The sequence below is a fragment of the Scyliorhinus canicula genome, chromosome 3, assembly GCF_902713615.1.
Source record: "Scyliorhinus canicula chromosome 3, sScyCan1.1, whole genome shotgun sequence".
NCBI classification, from domain to species: domain Eukaryota; kingdom Metazoa; phylum Chordata; class Chondrichthyes; order Carcharhiniformes; family Scyliorhinidae; genus Scyliorhinus; species Scyliorhinus canicula.
Genome location: NC_052148.1, coordinates 88,032,266 through 88,046,772, shown reverse-complemented (window position 1 = coordinate 88,046,772; position 14,507 = coordinate 88,032,266). Strand labels below are relative to the sequence as shown.

At 42.9% G+C, this 14,507-nt stretch overlaps 1 protein-coding gene across 1 annotated transcript in view; it reads right to left on the bottom strand.

Annotated features, from left to right (window-relative positions):
* The window catches only part of parp8 (poly (ADP-ribose) polymerase family, member 8), a 531,112-nt gene extending 517,012 nt beyond the window's left edge, over positions 1–14,100 (bottom strand). Inside the window, 2 exon segments of the mRNA XM_038790867.1 lie at positions 12,828–12,882; positions 13,370–14,100. Of these exon segments, the coding sequence (XP_038646795.1) occupies positions 12,828–12,882; positions 13,370–13,460 (146 nt within the window). The 5' untranslated portion in view covers positions 13,461–14,100.
* Positions 14,101–14,507: the final 407 nt, after the last annotated feature.

Genomic DNA, 14,507 nt, shown 5'->3' with positions numbered 1-14,507 from the left:
TGATTAATAGGGTATCAAAGATTTATGGGGAGAAGGCAGGAGAATGGGGATGAGAAACATATTCGCCATGATTGAATGGCAGAGCAGATTAGATGGGCTGAATGGCCTAATTCTACTCCGATATCTTCTGGTCTTTTTCGGTATTTTCAAGTTTGCGACTTCTCGTGTATGGCTTTCCTTCCTTTCCTTTGGAACCACTTTCTTCCTTGTTGAAGAGGATTCTGTCCCTGGCTTGGTGAGGGGTCTATTTTGGACTGAGATAGGCTACATCTCTCGTCGGATCTCTCCCCACTAAACGGGGTGAGGGCCAAGTAGGAAGGTGAATTAGGCCCTATACTTACTAATGAGGTATGGAGGGTGGCCCTTCACAGGGTCAACTCCACGTTCTCATGTGTTCGGTTGAGCCTAATTCAGTTTTAAGTTGTTACACAGGGCGGACTTAACTAGGACAAGAATGACTGGGTTTCCCAAATGTTGAGAACAGTTGTGAACACTCTACTCTTGGCCTGGTGTGCCTCACGCGTATGTTCTGCTCCTGTCCCAAACTCCTAAGTTTCTGGGCCTCCTTCTTTAACACCATGTGAGATACTTCATTTGTGTCGGATTTGCCGGTAATTAAGTCTGGGGTATAGGTGGATATTGTCTCCTTTGCCTCACTGATAGCTCAGAGGTGAATACTGCTTTATTGGAGGTCTCCCACTCCGCCTCTGGTTAGCTGGGTGATTTAATGTCATTCCTACACTTGGAGAAAATCAAATTCACCATCAGGGGGTCAGTGTAGAGGTTCTATCTTAGATGGCAACCATGTATTTCCGTTTTTGAGGATCTCGACTGTCAACTGATTGAGGATTTAGTTTAGTTTTAGTATTTATGTTATATATGTTGGGTTCTTTTAACTTTTAAATTTGCTTGCATTCTTTTGCATTCTTTTATTCTCGTTTGTGTTGATTATTATGTTAAAACTCTAATGAACATATTTTTAAAAATTGTTGATGCTGGAATCTTCACTGCCCTTTTCAGAGGTCGGGTGTGATGCCTGACTGCCCACATGCACAATCTTACAGGAGATGGCTGACTAAAAGGCTACCTCTGGAAGTTCAGTCCAATTAAGAATAGTGGATAGGGCATGTATTGTGGACACAGCATGTACCTGCCTGGACCAATGGGACAGCAGGAAGAATTGTCCTGTTGACAGCCCTGCCAGGAGGGTCAGGTGCAGCTGCAGCAGGCAGGAAAATGTCAGGGGATGTCAAGGTGGCGAAGTAGGAAACTCTTAAAACTATTAGTGGCCGCAGGTGCCAGACCATCAATAATCTCCACCGGATGAGATATCCACAATCTGGTACTGGATGGGGATAAATTTGCTTCAACTAAATATTGGGAAGACCAAAACCATTGTCTTCAAGTCCTATCACAAACCCCATTCCCTTGCCATGAAGTCCCTGCACCTCTCCCTGACAACTATGTCAGGGTGAGCCAGATACTTAGCTGTGGTATCATATTTGACCCCAAGATGAGCTTCTGACCACATATCTGCATCATCACTAAGATCTCCCACTTCCACCTCTGTAACATTGCCTGACCTTGCCTCTGCCTCTCCCACAGCTGCTGGTGGGATTCTTATCCATGAATTTGTTCAATCCCTCTTCACTTAACTATTCCAACATATTCCTGGTTGGCCTCACATTTCTCAGCCCCTGTAAACTTGAGATCATCCAATTATCGTTGCCTGTGTTCTAACTCCCACCAGGTCCAATTGACCCATACTCCTTCTGTTTGCTGAAGTGCATTAGTACCTGGTAAAGCAACACCTCCATTTTAAAATTCTCAATCTAATTTCAAATCACTGCATGATCTTGTTTCTCTCTCTATCTTGATAACCTCCTCCAGCCCTAAACCCTCCAAGACAGTGGTGCTCCATCAATTCTGGTCCTTGTTCACCCCAAGTTTAATTGCTTTACAATTGGCAGCTGTGTCTTCAGCCGCGAAGGCCTTCAGCTCTGGAATTTCCTTCTGAAAAATTTCTGCCCCACTACCTCTCTTCACTCCATTGAGACACTCTTCACAACTTACTTCTTTAGCCAAGCTTTCTGGTCATTTGCCTTAATATAGTGCTTAATATAGACACTAGTACCATTCCTATAGGAACGGGCAATTCAGAGGTAATAGAAAGGGAAGAACTTGGAACAATCAGCATCAATTGGTAAACGGTACTCAATACACTATTGGGATTGAAGGCAGACAAGTCCCCTGGGCCTGATGGCCTACATCCTAAGGCGTTAAAGGAAGTGGCCGTGAATCCATTGGTTAGAATATTCCAAAATTCCCTGGAAACGGGAAAGGTTCTAGTGGATTGGAAAATGCTAATTTAATGTCCTTTTTGAAAAAAGGAGGGAGGCAGAATATAGAAAATTACAGACCAGTTAGTTGTTGGCAAATTGGTAGAATCAATTCTTAAGGAAGTAATATCAGGACATTTGTAAAGTCAAAATGCTATCCATCAGAGTCAGCATGGTTTGCTGAAAGGCAAATTATGTTTGACTCATTTTGTTGTGTTCTTCGAAGATGTAGCAAACAAAGTTGGTAATGGGGGTCCTATAGATGTAGTTTATCTGGACTTCTGGAAGGCATTTGATAAGGTGCCGCACAGAAGTGTAATTCACAAGGTTAGATCACATGGGATTAGGGGTAATTTATAAGCTGGAGAGAAGACTGGCCGATGGATAGAAGACAGAGAGTCGGGATAAATGGGTCTATTTCTGTGTGGAAAATGTAACCAGTAGGATGCCACAAGCATCCTTGTGCCTCAGCTTTTGCAATATATATTCATGACTTATAGGGATAGAAGGTTCTATCTCCAAATTTGCAGACAACACAAAATAGGTGGGACAGTAAGTTGCAATGAGAAAATAAGAACCTTACAAATGGATATAGATTGGTTAATAGAGTGAACCAAAATGTGGCAGATGGAGTTTAATGTGGATAAGTATGAGATCATGGGAAGGCAACTTATTATCTAAATGGGGAGAGACTTCAGGGTGCTCCGTTGCAGAGGGATCTGGGGATTTCTATTCATGAGTCACAGAAAACTAGCAAGCAGGTTCAGCAGATAATGAATAAAGTGAATGGAATGTTGGCATTTATAGCTAAAGGAATAGAGTATAAAGGTAAGGAAGTGTTGTTGCAACTATACAAGGAATTGGTGAGACCACACCTGGAGTATTGTGCACAGTTTTGGTCCCCTTATTTGAGAAAAGGTGTAGTAGCGTTGGAAGCAGTTCAGAGGAGGTTCACTAGGTTGATTCCAGAGATGAGGGATATGTTGTATGAGGAGGGATTGAACAGTTGAGGCCTATCTAGAGTTTAGAAGAATGGAGAGATCAAATTGAGCTATAATAGATGCTAAAATATATGAATAAAGTAGACGTGGAGCAGATGCTTCCTCTAGTGGGGCATTCTAGAATGAGAGGTCATTGTCGTAAGATAAAAGGTAGAAAATTAAAACAGATTTGAAGAGAAACTATTTCTCCCAACAGATTGTGAATCTGTGGAATTCGCAACCCCAGATTGGGGTGGATGTTGGGACAGTGAGTAAATTTAAGGAGGAATTAGACAGATTTTTAATTGGTAATGGGTTGAAGGGTTATGGAGAATGGGCAGGACAGTGGAGTTAACGCCAGGATCGGATCAGCCATGATCGAATAGCAGAGCAGACACGATGGGCCAAATGGCCTAATTCTGCACCTATATCTTATGAACGGATAATATCAGCACTTTATGAGTCTTGGTCTCAAATTTTGTTTGATAACGCTTATGGGAAGCATCTTGGGACATTTTACTGGGCAAAAGTGTTATATGAATAAACTTGTATATTGAAGTACAGAAGTGAATAGCATAAATAAATACATGAGGGAGGAAAGAATTGAAAAGCACATGTCGCTAGAACAAGGTGAAGAGAAAAAGTAGAGTGGAAGGTGGGACCCTGCGGAGCATAACTACAGCATCGACCTGTTGGCCCGAATGGCTTGATTTCTTGCACTTTATGTAATGTAATTCTATGTATCTATGTCCTACCAATTGTATTCAACTTGTTTCATGCAATTTAAAACTTTTCTCTTTTCCTTTCAATGCCTAGCATTCTAATTCAATTAAAATAAAGCATACACATTGCCAAGACTTCAACAGTGGATGTTTTAAGTCTTCCACTAAAATGAACATGGAACTTCTTGAGATAGAGTCAATTTAGTACTGATTAATTCGTCAGTACTGAAGACAGTAATTTTAATTCTTTCACCAAAGGTGAGATCTACTGGTAACGTTGCGTCCAAAAAGCAGAGTATCACGGCCCTGCCGGTAGATGCCGAGAGATACCTCTTCCAGGGTCAACCCAGCTCACCATGCGTTGTGAGATCTAATGCAATCTTGCAAGACATCGCGATGTGAATCCTACACATTGTGGGCAGGATCACTTTCTGGCACATCAGCATATTATAGTGAGACAGCTAGTTTTACTCTAATATTCAGTCCAAGATCTAACCAAGGCGTCAGGTCTAGCTGCCTTGCCTTGGAGACCTTGGGTGAGCACTGTTCAGTGCTGCTCCCCACAAATGGGGACCAGGTGGAACAGTACTCTTGGCGAACTCCCGGGGGATCCGAGGCCCACAAATACTTGCCCTCTGGGTAGGGTTTTACCCAGGCACTGCTGGTGCCACCTTGGCACCCTAATTTGTGGGTTGGGGCTTGCGTGGGGGGAGAGTTCAAGGGTCAAGAGATTGGAACACAATTTTTTGAAATGTCGTCCCAATCTTTTCCTGCACTGAGGAATTATGGCGAGCGGGGTTCTCAGTACAGAAAATGGGACTAAGTGTGGCCTCGGTCATGCATTCCCCTCTGAGGCCCCTGATCTATCCAAATGGCCATTTGATATCATAGTGTTCCCCGGCACTCCTAGCGCTGGAAAATACCCAGGTAATCGCGTGCATTATGGGACTCTGTTCCCATTCGGGTAGATTATGCCGTAGTGTCTTTAGCAAGCAGGCCAGACACAAAGTTAAGTTCTTTCTACTCTCTCCAAAAATATGCTTCAAGTGCAATACTTTTCCTGAAGACCACCATCTACAACATACATTCAGTCACGGGACCATAGGCACTTTGTTCTTTGGACTCATGCCTATAGGAAGCAAAAAGCTCAATCAATGGTCTCAATTCCAGCAATGTAGACTGGTGAGCCTGGTGAGAAGAGGTCACCTGCATGGCAAAATAAACCTCATACAACACTGCAGGTTGTGTGACCATGAAATTTCCACATTATTCTTCATTCAAATATGTGTAAACATTAACTTCACTCAAAGCTGAAAGTGATAGGGAACATAGGAACAGGAGTAAACCATTCAAGGCCCATTCTTCTATTTAATTAGGTCATGGCTGAATGGCACCTGAATTACCTGTAATCCTATTGATATTTGTATTCTGATACCTATACTTCAAAAAAACTATCCATTTTTAAAACTTCAATTGATCCAGCCTTCATGGTCTTTTAAGAAAGTTAGTTTGGGATCGGTTTTGAGTAAACATGTACCACTTAATTTCACTCCTAAATAGCCTAGCTCTAATTTTAAGATTATATCCTCTTTTTCTAGATATAGTTTTGCTGTATCTACGTTATTGAGCCATCTTCCGAAATTAAAGGGAATAAATTGTATGTTTTTGAAAAGTGTCCTCATCATTTAACCCTTTAGCTGAGTAGCACATCATGGTGGCACAGTGGTTAAAACTGCTGCCTCACAGCGCCAGGGACCGCGTTAAATTCTGACCTCAGGTGACTGTATGGAGTTTTCACTTTCTTCCCGTATCTGCATGGGTTTCCTCCGGGAGCTCCGGTTTCCTCCCACAGTCCAAAGATGTGCAGGTGAGGTGGATTGGCCATGCTGAATTTCGCCTTAGTGTCCAAATATTTGGGTGGGGTTATGGGGATGGGGCAGGGAAGTGGGCCTAGGTACAGAGCGGGTTGTTGCAGACACGATGGGCTGAATGGCCTCCTCCTCCTTCTGCACTGTAGGGATTCTATGATTCTATTACTGAAAAGGCACATGTTGTCAACATTTTTGGTCTTGCACTCATTGAGTCAATTCTCATTTTACCACATTTAAAGGGAACCACATTTGTATGTAATGAGAAGAGAGTACTGATTGGTTGCCAAGTGGACTCTGATTGATAGAGGCACTGCCATGGAGGATGCACCGATGCACCAGTTACCTGACGACTGACAGTTCACTACCAAGCTTTGTTAAATTCAAAGCAGACAGGTTGACTCTGATTGGTCCAGGAATTGGCCTGCAGAGTCAACTTGAGAGTGATTGTCACCTATTTGTTTAGCTGAAACAGTTCTCCAGATGGGGTCTGACCAAGGCTCTGTACTAATGAAGCATCACTTATTCTCAATTTTATTCCAGTGCCATTGAGGTAAAGGCCAACATTTAATTAACCTTTTTGATTAAATGTTGTACTACCTATGCACTTTGTATTGATGTACATCTAAATGCTTTTGCTCTCAAAAGGTCTTATACATTCTCCCTGTTAAAAAATATTCCAAATTATCTTTCTTGCATCTAAAGTAAATAATCTTAAACTTTCCACACTGAACACCCACTGTCATAGTTTTGTGCACTAATTTAATCTGCCTATGTCCCTTTGTAATTTACTGCTTCCAAAAGCTAAGACCGCAGTACAGATCCCCAGGAAGACTAGTTACCACCTTACCGATTTTAAGTTTTAGTTAATTTAAGGTTCTGGCTTCAAACGATCTTTTATCCACTTTTTGGAAATTGGAATTGGCACATACTTTTTCAAAATTAGCTTAATTTGTGAGTTGGATCAATTTCTCTTTGAACAAATCAGAAGATGACATTAAATGTGTATTGTTTACACCAGCAAGTAAAAGTTTTTGAAATATTAATTCATGGTATATCGGCATTGCCAGCAAGGTCTGTGTTATTCCTTTATCATGTGCTTCTTGATCTTAGGTATCATGAAGATTCTAAAGTAAAATGCATGGAAAGCAAGTGCCTTAGTGCAGTATGTGCAGCGTGCCACACCCTGACAGGTTCTGTTTTCAGACTGGCATTCAAATCCAGAATTGCAGTCCATTCATGCAATCCTCTGAATCCCAGGTTTCCAATTCGATGAGCATGGCATCAAACTACAACCAGCTACATGGTTAATGAAAGTAATTAAGGTGTCCATAATGTGCCACTGCTCCCCATTCGAATCCTGGTAATTCAAGGCCAGGTCATTAAGTAAAATACTTGCATTGTGTAAAATGGCTTTTTAATTTGAATTTTACTACTTTTGCTTTCAAACAATATAATGCTGAACTTTCTACATATATCCATAGGAATTATCCATAGTAAAACAAAACAAGTGTGGCTGCTGCACAATTGCACTCCATTTCAGAAATAGTTTAATGTTTTATTTAGGAAACAACTTGTCTTTATCCATAATTTTTCATGACCTTAGGAAGTTCTGAAGTGTTTTACAAAAAAATTAAATACTTTTGCAATGTACTCACTGTTTTAATGTAGGGAAATGTGGCAGTCAATTTACAGCCACTAAGGTTCCACAAACAGCAAAGAGATTAATGACTGGATAATCTACTTTGATAATGTTAGTGAGAGTTAAATATTGACCGAACACCAGGACAACACTGTTCATCTTTGGAACAGTGCCATGTGATCTTTTCTGCCTACCTGGGAGGACAGATGGTGCCTTAGTTCAACATCTCAGCTAAAAGATGGTATCTGTAGTAGCACAGCACTTCCTCAGTGCATTGCAGTGACAACCTAGATTATATGCTCCATATTCAAGAGCGGAGTTTAAACCTAGGACCTTCTCCCTCAGGGGTTAAGGATGCATTGTGCCAAGGCAGACACTCAATTAGGGTGCAATTAACTCCTTACTGTGCACAGAGCGAGCATTATACCAACAGAGTGACTACACAATAGCAGATAAAAAAATCTCCACCACAGTATAGTTATATAGAAGTAGACAGTGCAAGAGCAGGTCATTTGGGGCGGCATGGTGGCACAGTGGTTAGCACCAGGGATCCGGGTACAATTCCGGCCTTGGGTGCCTGTCTGTGTGGGGTTTGCATGTTCTCCCTATGTCTGCGTGGATTTCCTCCAGGTGCTCCTGTTTCTTCCCACAGTCCAAAGATTTGCAGGTTAGATGAGGTTGTGGGGATAGGGTGGGGGAGTGGGCCTATGTAGGGTGCTCTTTCAGAGGGTGGGTGCAGATTTCATGGGCCGAATGGCCTTCTTCTGCACTGTAGGGATTCAATGGCTCAAGTGTTCTGTGCTGGTGTTTAGATTTCATGGGCGGGATTCTTCCATAATCGGCAGGGCGGGCAACTCCAGCAGGACGGTGTGGCGTGAACCACTCCGGTGTCGGGCCGCCCCAAAGGTGCGGAATCCTCCGCACCTTCAGGGGTTAGGCCCGCCCCGGAGTGGTTTGCGTCCCGCCAGCCGGCGAGAAAGGGGCTTCGCACCACGCCAACCGGAGCCGAAGGGCCTCCGCCGGCCGGCGCGAGTTGGCGCATACGCGGGAGTGCCAGCGTGTGCTGGCATCATCCCCGCGTATACACAGAGGGCTTCGTTTCGGGAATGGCGGACCAGTACAGCCTCTCGTGCGGAAGGATAGAGTGCCCCCATGGCACATTCCCGCCCGCGGATCGGTGGGCCCCGATCACGGGCCTGGCCACAGTGGGGGCACCTCCCGGGGCCAGATCCCCCCGCACCCCCCAAGAACCCCGGAGGCCGCCCGCGGTGCCAGGACCCGCCGGTAAGGACCTACTCCAATTTACGCCCGCGGGACTGGCAACAAATGGGTGCGACTTCGGCTCATCACAGGCCAGAGAATGCGGGCGGCCCCGGGACCCATTGAGTCGCGCCGGTCACCACCATTCTCCGAGGCAGGCGGTGTAATTCATGCCCGGGCGATTTTTAGGGGGCCGGAGAATTCAATGGACGGCGGGGACGGGATTCACGCCGACCCCCGGCAATTCTCTGACCCAGGAGGGGGTCGGAGAATCGCGCCCCAAATGTTTCTCCTCCTATTCCATTTACCCCTAGGACTTTCAACATTGTTTTCTATTCTCTTTACTCTCTTGTCCTCATCTAGATTCCTTTCAAAAGCATCCAGGCTATTTGCTTCCATTACAGCTTGTGGTAGAATATTTCACATTTTAACCGCGATTGTTCAGAAAATTTTGTCTGATTTCCCCATTGCATTTACTAGTCACTATCTTTTATTTATTACTCCAAGTTTTAGATTCTCCTACAAGGTAAAATTCTATCTCTGTCTCTATCCTGTTCAAAACATTCAAATTTTGAAGACATTTAATGACTTACCTCCATGTCTTCTGTTTTTTAATAAAAAAGCCCCAACCTGTTCAATCTTTCCCAATAGCTGTGACCTCTCTGTTCTCCATGATGTGGAGATGCCGTCATTCACCTGAGGAAGGAGCCGTGCTCCGAAAGCTAGTGTTTGAAACAAACCTGTTGGACTTTAACTTGGTGTTGTAAGACTTCTTGTTATTAAGACTCTCTGTTCTCCACTGCTTCATTAATAATAATAATAATAATCACTTATTGTCACAAGTAGGCTTCAATGAAGTTACTGTAAAAAGAGGCTGGTACGGGAATTGAACCCGCACTGCTGGCTGTGTTCTGCATTCCAAGCAAGCAATTTAGCCACTGTGCTAAACCAGCCCCTACCCTCTGAGACAAAAATTGTGCACAGTACTGCACAGGACAGCCTGACCAGTCACTAGAGAAGTTTAACATAACTTCACTACTTTTGAATTCAATGCCCCGTGAAATAAATCCCAGAGCTTTGCTAGCACTTTTAATTGCTTTGCTGACCTGTGAGCCTGCTTTTATCATTTTGATTATAATTAAGTTTTTAATCAGCGGCACCTAAGAAATATACAAAATCCTAGTGTATGAATTTTGCTATTCAGTTCTCGAAATTCATAATAAGGTCACATTTTAAAACAAATGTACTATTTGGGCAATGTGTATACTTCTAAACTGGTAATATTTCATTTTAATGATTGCATTATTCCAAAAAGTCCATTCTTTACCCTGTTACTCTAAGCATTGAGTCTTGCAATAAATATCAAAGCGAACACTAAGAGTATGCCCATTACAGGAATACAGGCAACACAATAATGGACAGAAGAAAATGGAAGACTTGCTAAATACGTATTTTGCATCTATTTATGTGCAGGAAGAGGGTAACACAGCAAAATTAAGTAAAAAGGGACAAACTTATTGAATTTAATATAAGTTAAAATAAAACGGGAATGGAGAAAATAACAGGAATTAAGATTGTCAAATATCAAGTGCCTGATGATTTCCCTTCCAGAATAATAAAATAATGAAAGGATTCCAGGTGAATAAATCCAACATCTAGATTCAGGAATTGTGGAAGGTGGAAAAGAGAAGCCAAAGAAATCAGAGACTGGATGGGTGAGCACAAGTATGTATAAGAGGAACAAATAAGAGTCAGCATAGATTTATTAAGAATGGATCATGTCTGATTAATCTGGGGGCAGCACGGTGGTACAGTGGATCTCACGGCGCCGAGGTCCCAGGTTCAATCCTGGCCCTGGGTCACTGTCCATGTGGAGTTTGCACATTCTCCCCATGTCTGTATGGGTTTCACCCCCAAAACCCAAAGATGTGCAGGGTAGGTGGATTGGCCTCGCTAAATTGTTCCTTAATTGGAAAAAAATTATTGGGTACTCAAATTTTTTTTTAAAAGAAAAAAAACATGTCTGATTAATCTAGTTGGAGAGTTTGATTAAGTTTTTAGCCTGACCGGGAGTGGAGTAGCGATGGGTTATATGTGTATGGACTTCCACAAAACATTTATCAAGGTTCAATGCAAAAGATTTTTTAACAAAATAGGAAAGCACATTGAATTTGAGATGTATTTGTAACATTTGTTGATAATTAGTTGGGGAGGTAAAAGATAGGAGTAGAAATAAAGAGAACAATCAGAGATTCAATAATTGGAATTTTTTCTTTATCCCATGGAACTTGGGATACAAAGAGAAGGGAGTCATGATTCAGTTGGTCAGGCCCAATCATCGCAAGTGCAGCATTCAGTTTTGGGTGCTGAACTTCAGAAACTGTAGATAATCCTTGGAGAAGGCACAGTGCAGATTCACTAGATTTCTATCAAGGCTGAAGAGGTTGAATGATGAGGGAGGACAGATTAAATTTAGATTACTTTACATTAAAGATTGAAGAAACTACCTTTAAAATGTTAAAGGAAACTGATATGAGTACATGCCCAGAAACTATTTCTTCTGTTGGGGAAATCTAGATTCTCTGTAACAAGGAGGGCATCATGTTATAAAGTCACTTATTTCGGAGTGAAAGCAGGAAGCACTGTTTTGTACAAATAGTGGTAGGAATCTGGACTTCCCTCTCCTAAAAGGCTGTTGATGCTGAGTCAATTTGAATGTCAAAACTGAGACCAATACATTTTTGCTAGGTAAAAACAGCCAGGAAAGTGGAGCAAGGGTGGATAAATGTTGTTAAAGTACTGGTCATCAATGATTGAGTAAAATGGTGGAACATGCTTCAGGTGTTGAATGGCCTCCTACTGTCCCTATAATCACTGGAATATGTTTTTTATGATTCATTCAGAGGAAAGAAAATACAATGAGTGAAATTACTAACCAATGAATAAAATGATTAATGTGAGGTATGTTATTTTTGTCACCCATGGCCTCTTCTAACGGTACATTCTTTGAGAGTGCGGGAAGGATTAGAATAGGGATTAATATCCCCTCATTATGTTGTGTAAAGCAGGTTTCTGAGCACATTCTCAGTGTTTCAAAACCTCTTTGGAGTCTAAACAATGCTCATTTCCTCTTATTCGCGGTTGCACAATCACTCAAACTACTGGCAAAAATGAAGTGGTGGCAAGCTTGGACTGGCAGTCTAAAAAAAACCCCTTCACTTCAAAAAATTACCCCAACGTCAGACAAGAGCTTGAATCCAAAACAAAGGGCGTACCAATGTGGGAATTTCCACAAAACCTTGACGTTTCATCCCCGCCAGGCTAATCGAGACTTGACTAAAGCTGGCCCACCACAATATTTGAAGAACAATATGCACCGTATTTGGAGTGCTCATATCGATAGATCGAGCTATCACAGTTAGAAACATACCAACGAACTTTATTGTCTCAAGACTCTGAATTTGATTGCAATGCTGTGCGAATGATGGCAAGTGCTGGGGGAAGGGAAGGCAAGGCAATTGCTCAAATGCCCTGTTATTCAGCCTGTATTTAACTTCACATAAGGCATATGTGTCGAGATGAACATATGCAGTCGAGTCAACACAATGACTAAACCCACCAGCTTTATTTACTTACAGATTGTGTCGCTGGCTTCTTGAGAAAAGTGTTACGCAATAGGATGTTACGCAAGACTTTTGGGGAAATATTTTTTTTTACCTTGCTGGTATTTAAACAATCAAGATGAATTGCAATGCTGCCTCTTTAAAAAAAAACAGTTCCGCAAACCATTACATACACGTCTGTGGCACCCCATGCAGCTGGGCATGAAGTTTTATTGAAAACACAACTACCCTTTTTCTTTCTCTTCAACTTATTCGCGGGGAGATGCGGAAGTTCGGAGCAAATAGTCACTTCATGGTAAAGCGTAGACACACTTGTTTTTTTGTGCGGGGGGGGGGGGGGGAGGGGAGTGGGGGTAGGGGAGAGAGAGAGAGAGAGTGAAAGTTTTACCCTACCTCTTCGCGCCTCTTGTATATGTGTAGGTGAAGGTGGAATCGGAATATCTGAAATCTGAAATGGGAGAAAAGAAACATCAAACAAAAAAAAGGTCATGGTCAAAGCAAGCACCGGATTTGGAGTTGCCCGTGCTGTTGGCGAGATGTTCCAGGGGGTGGATTAACGGAGACAAATGCAGCCCCAGTGAAACAATCGCGTTGCAGAGTCTGCGATGGAGCACTTCACATAGCTGCCCATTCACCGTACGTGTCTCTGCAACAAGTGTTTCCATAGCGACAACAAAATTGTCGATGCGAACGGACAGATCCATGGAAATGAACAGAAACTGCAAATACAGTCGCATTCATCCATCTGCTCCATCACATCGAGGTTGCAATAATAAAAAATCTCAATTGCAAATTAATGCACGGAATATATCACCGAGGGTGGCTCATATACACTGCATGCTGTTAATGAACCACATTGAATACAATGGCAGCATACTGCCGGGGTTTTAGCACCAAAAGCAGCATTTAGGATTAGGAATAAAAACCAATTTTACCGGAAAACAGGCAGTCTTTGTCCGCCTTACACCTCTGGAGTACGCTGTCTATGTCTGTCTGTATCCGCTCCTGCCTTGAACACATCCCCATGAAGTGTAAACAGAGAGAGAAATGTTTTCGTTTTCCTTTTATTTTGTCTGTCCCCCACCTCCTCCTTTTCCTCCCGTAAAAGCTAGAAATGCGAATGGAGCCGCTCCTCAGCTCAAGGTCACGGTCCCCAGTGTGGTGCAGGTGGGAGGCGGTGCGGGAGCGCCAGCCAGAGATGTGGGGCTCGCTCCGGGGGCTGCTCTGGTCCAGGCGGTGCTGCAATTACTGGATTCCAGCTGGCCAAAGATGACAATAGCGATCCGGCTGCTCTTCTTCCGAGATGTACTGTACTACGGGCCGCCGCAGCCTCCACACACACACACACACACACCCTGCTTCACAAGGCTTCGCGATTTCGAAAGCTTATAAAGCGCCAGCCCACCGCCTCTTCTCCTTTCAGCCTGATTTCTTCATTAGTTATTCCGTCTGCATTTTCTTCCCCCTCGTGTGGGTAATATCCAACCTGTGACTGACACTGTGGATCTGGGCAGGTATACAAGCCACACAGTATGTGCCCACGTTTATCTTTTAATTGAACCAGCAGCGTTAGGATGGAAGGCTCCCAGCGCTCGCTTCATCAGGTGAAATGTGACGGCGTCACTCGCTTAAAGAAATACAGATTTGACAGAACTCACTCACTCAGCCGCTTCTGTAATAAACGCCATCTAGCAGATTTGTGTGTGGGGTGTGTGTGTGGGGGGTGGGGGAGGGGAGGGGGTAGTGTGATTTAATAAACACGACGTGTCCATTTCACAAATTCGATTTTCTGCTTATTATTTATTCTGAATAGAATTATTCAAAACACCGAGCTGGAAGCATACAAAGCACAAATCTATCATGTTTGATTAACGTCTCCGAATCCATTCGTATTCCATCAGTGCATTTTATTCAAGCTGCAACTGCAATTTGTGTTAGTGTTTGGAAATTCGGTGGAAAGCTTTGTCTTTCTCACTCCGGAGCCTTTAGGGAATCTGACCAATAAACCACATATGTGTGAAAACGGCTATGCTGCAAGTGATTTAAATGAATAAAAAATGAAAAGCCATAGTT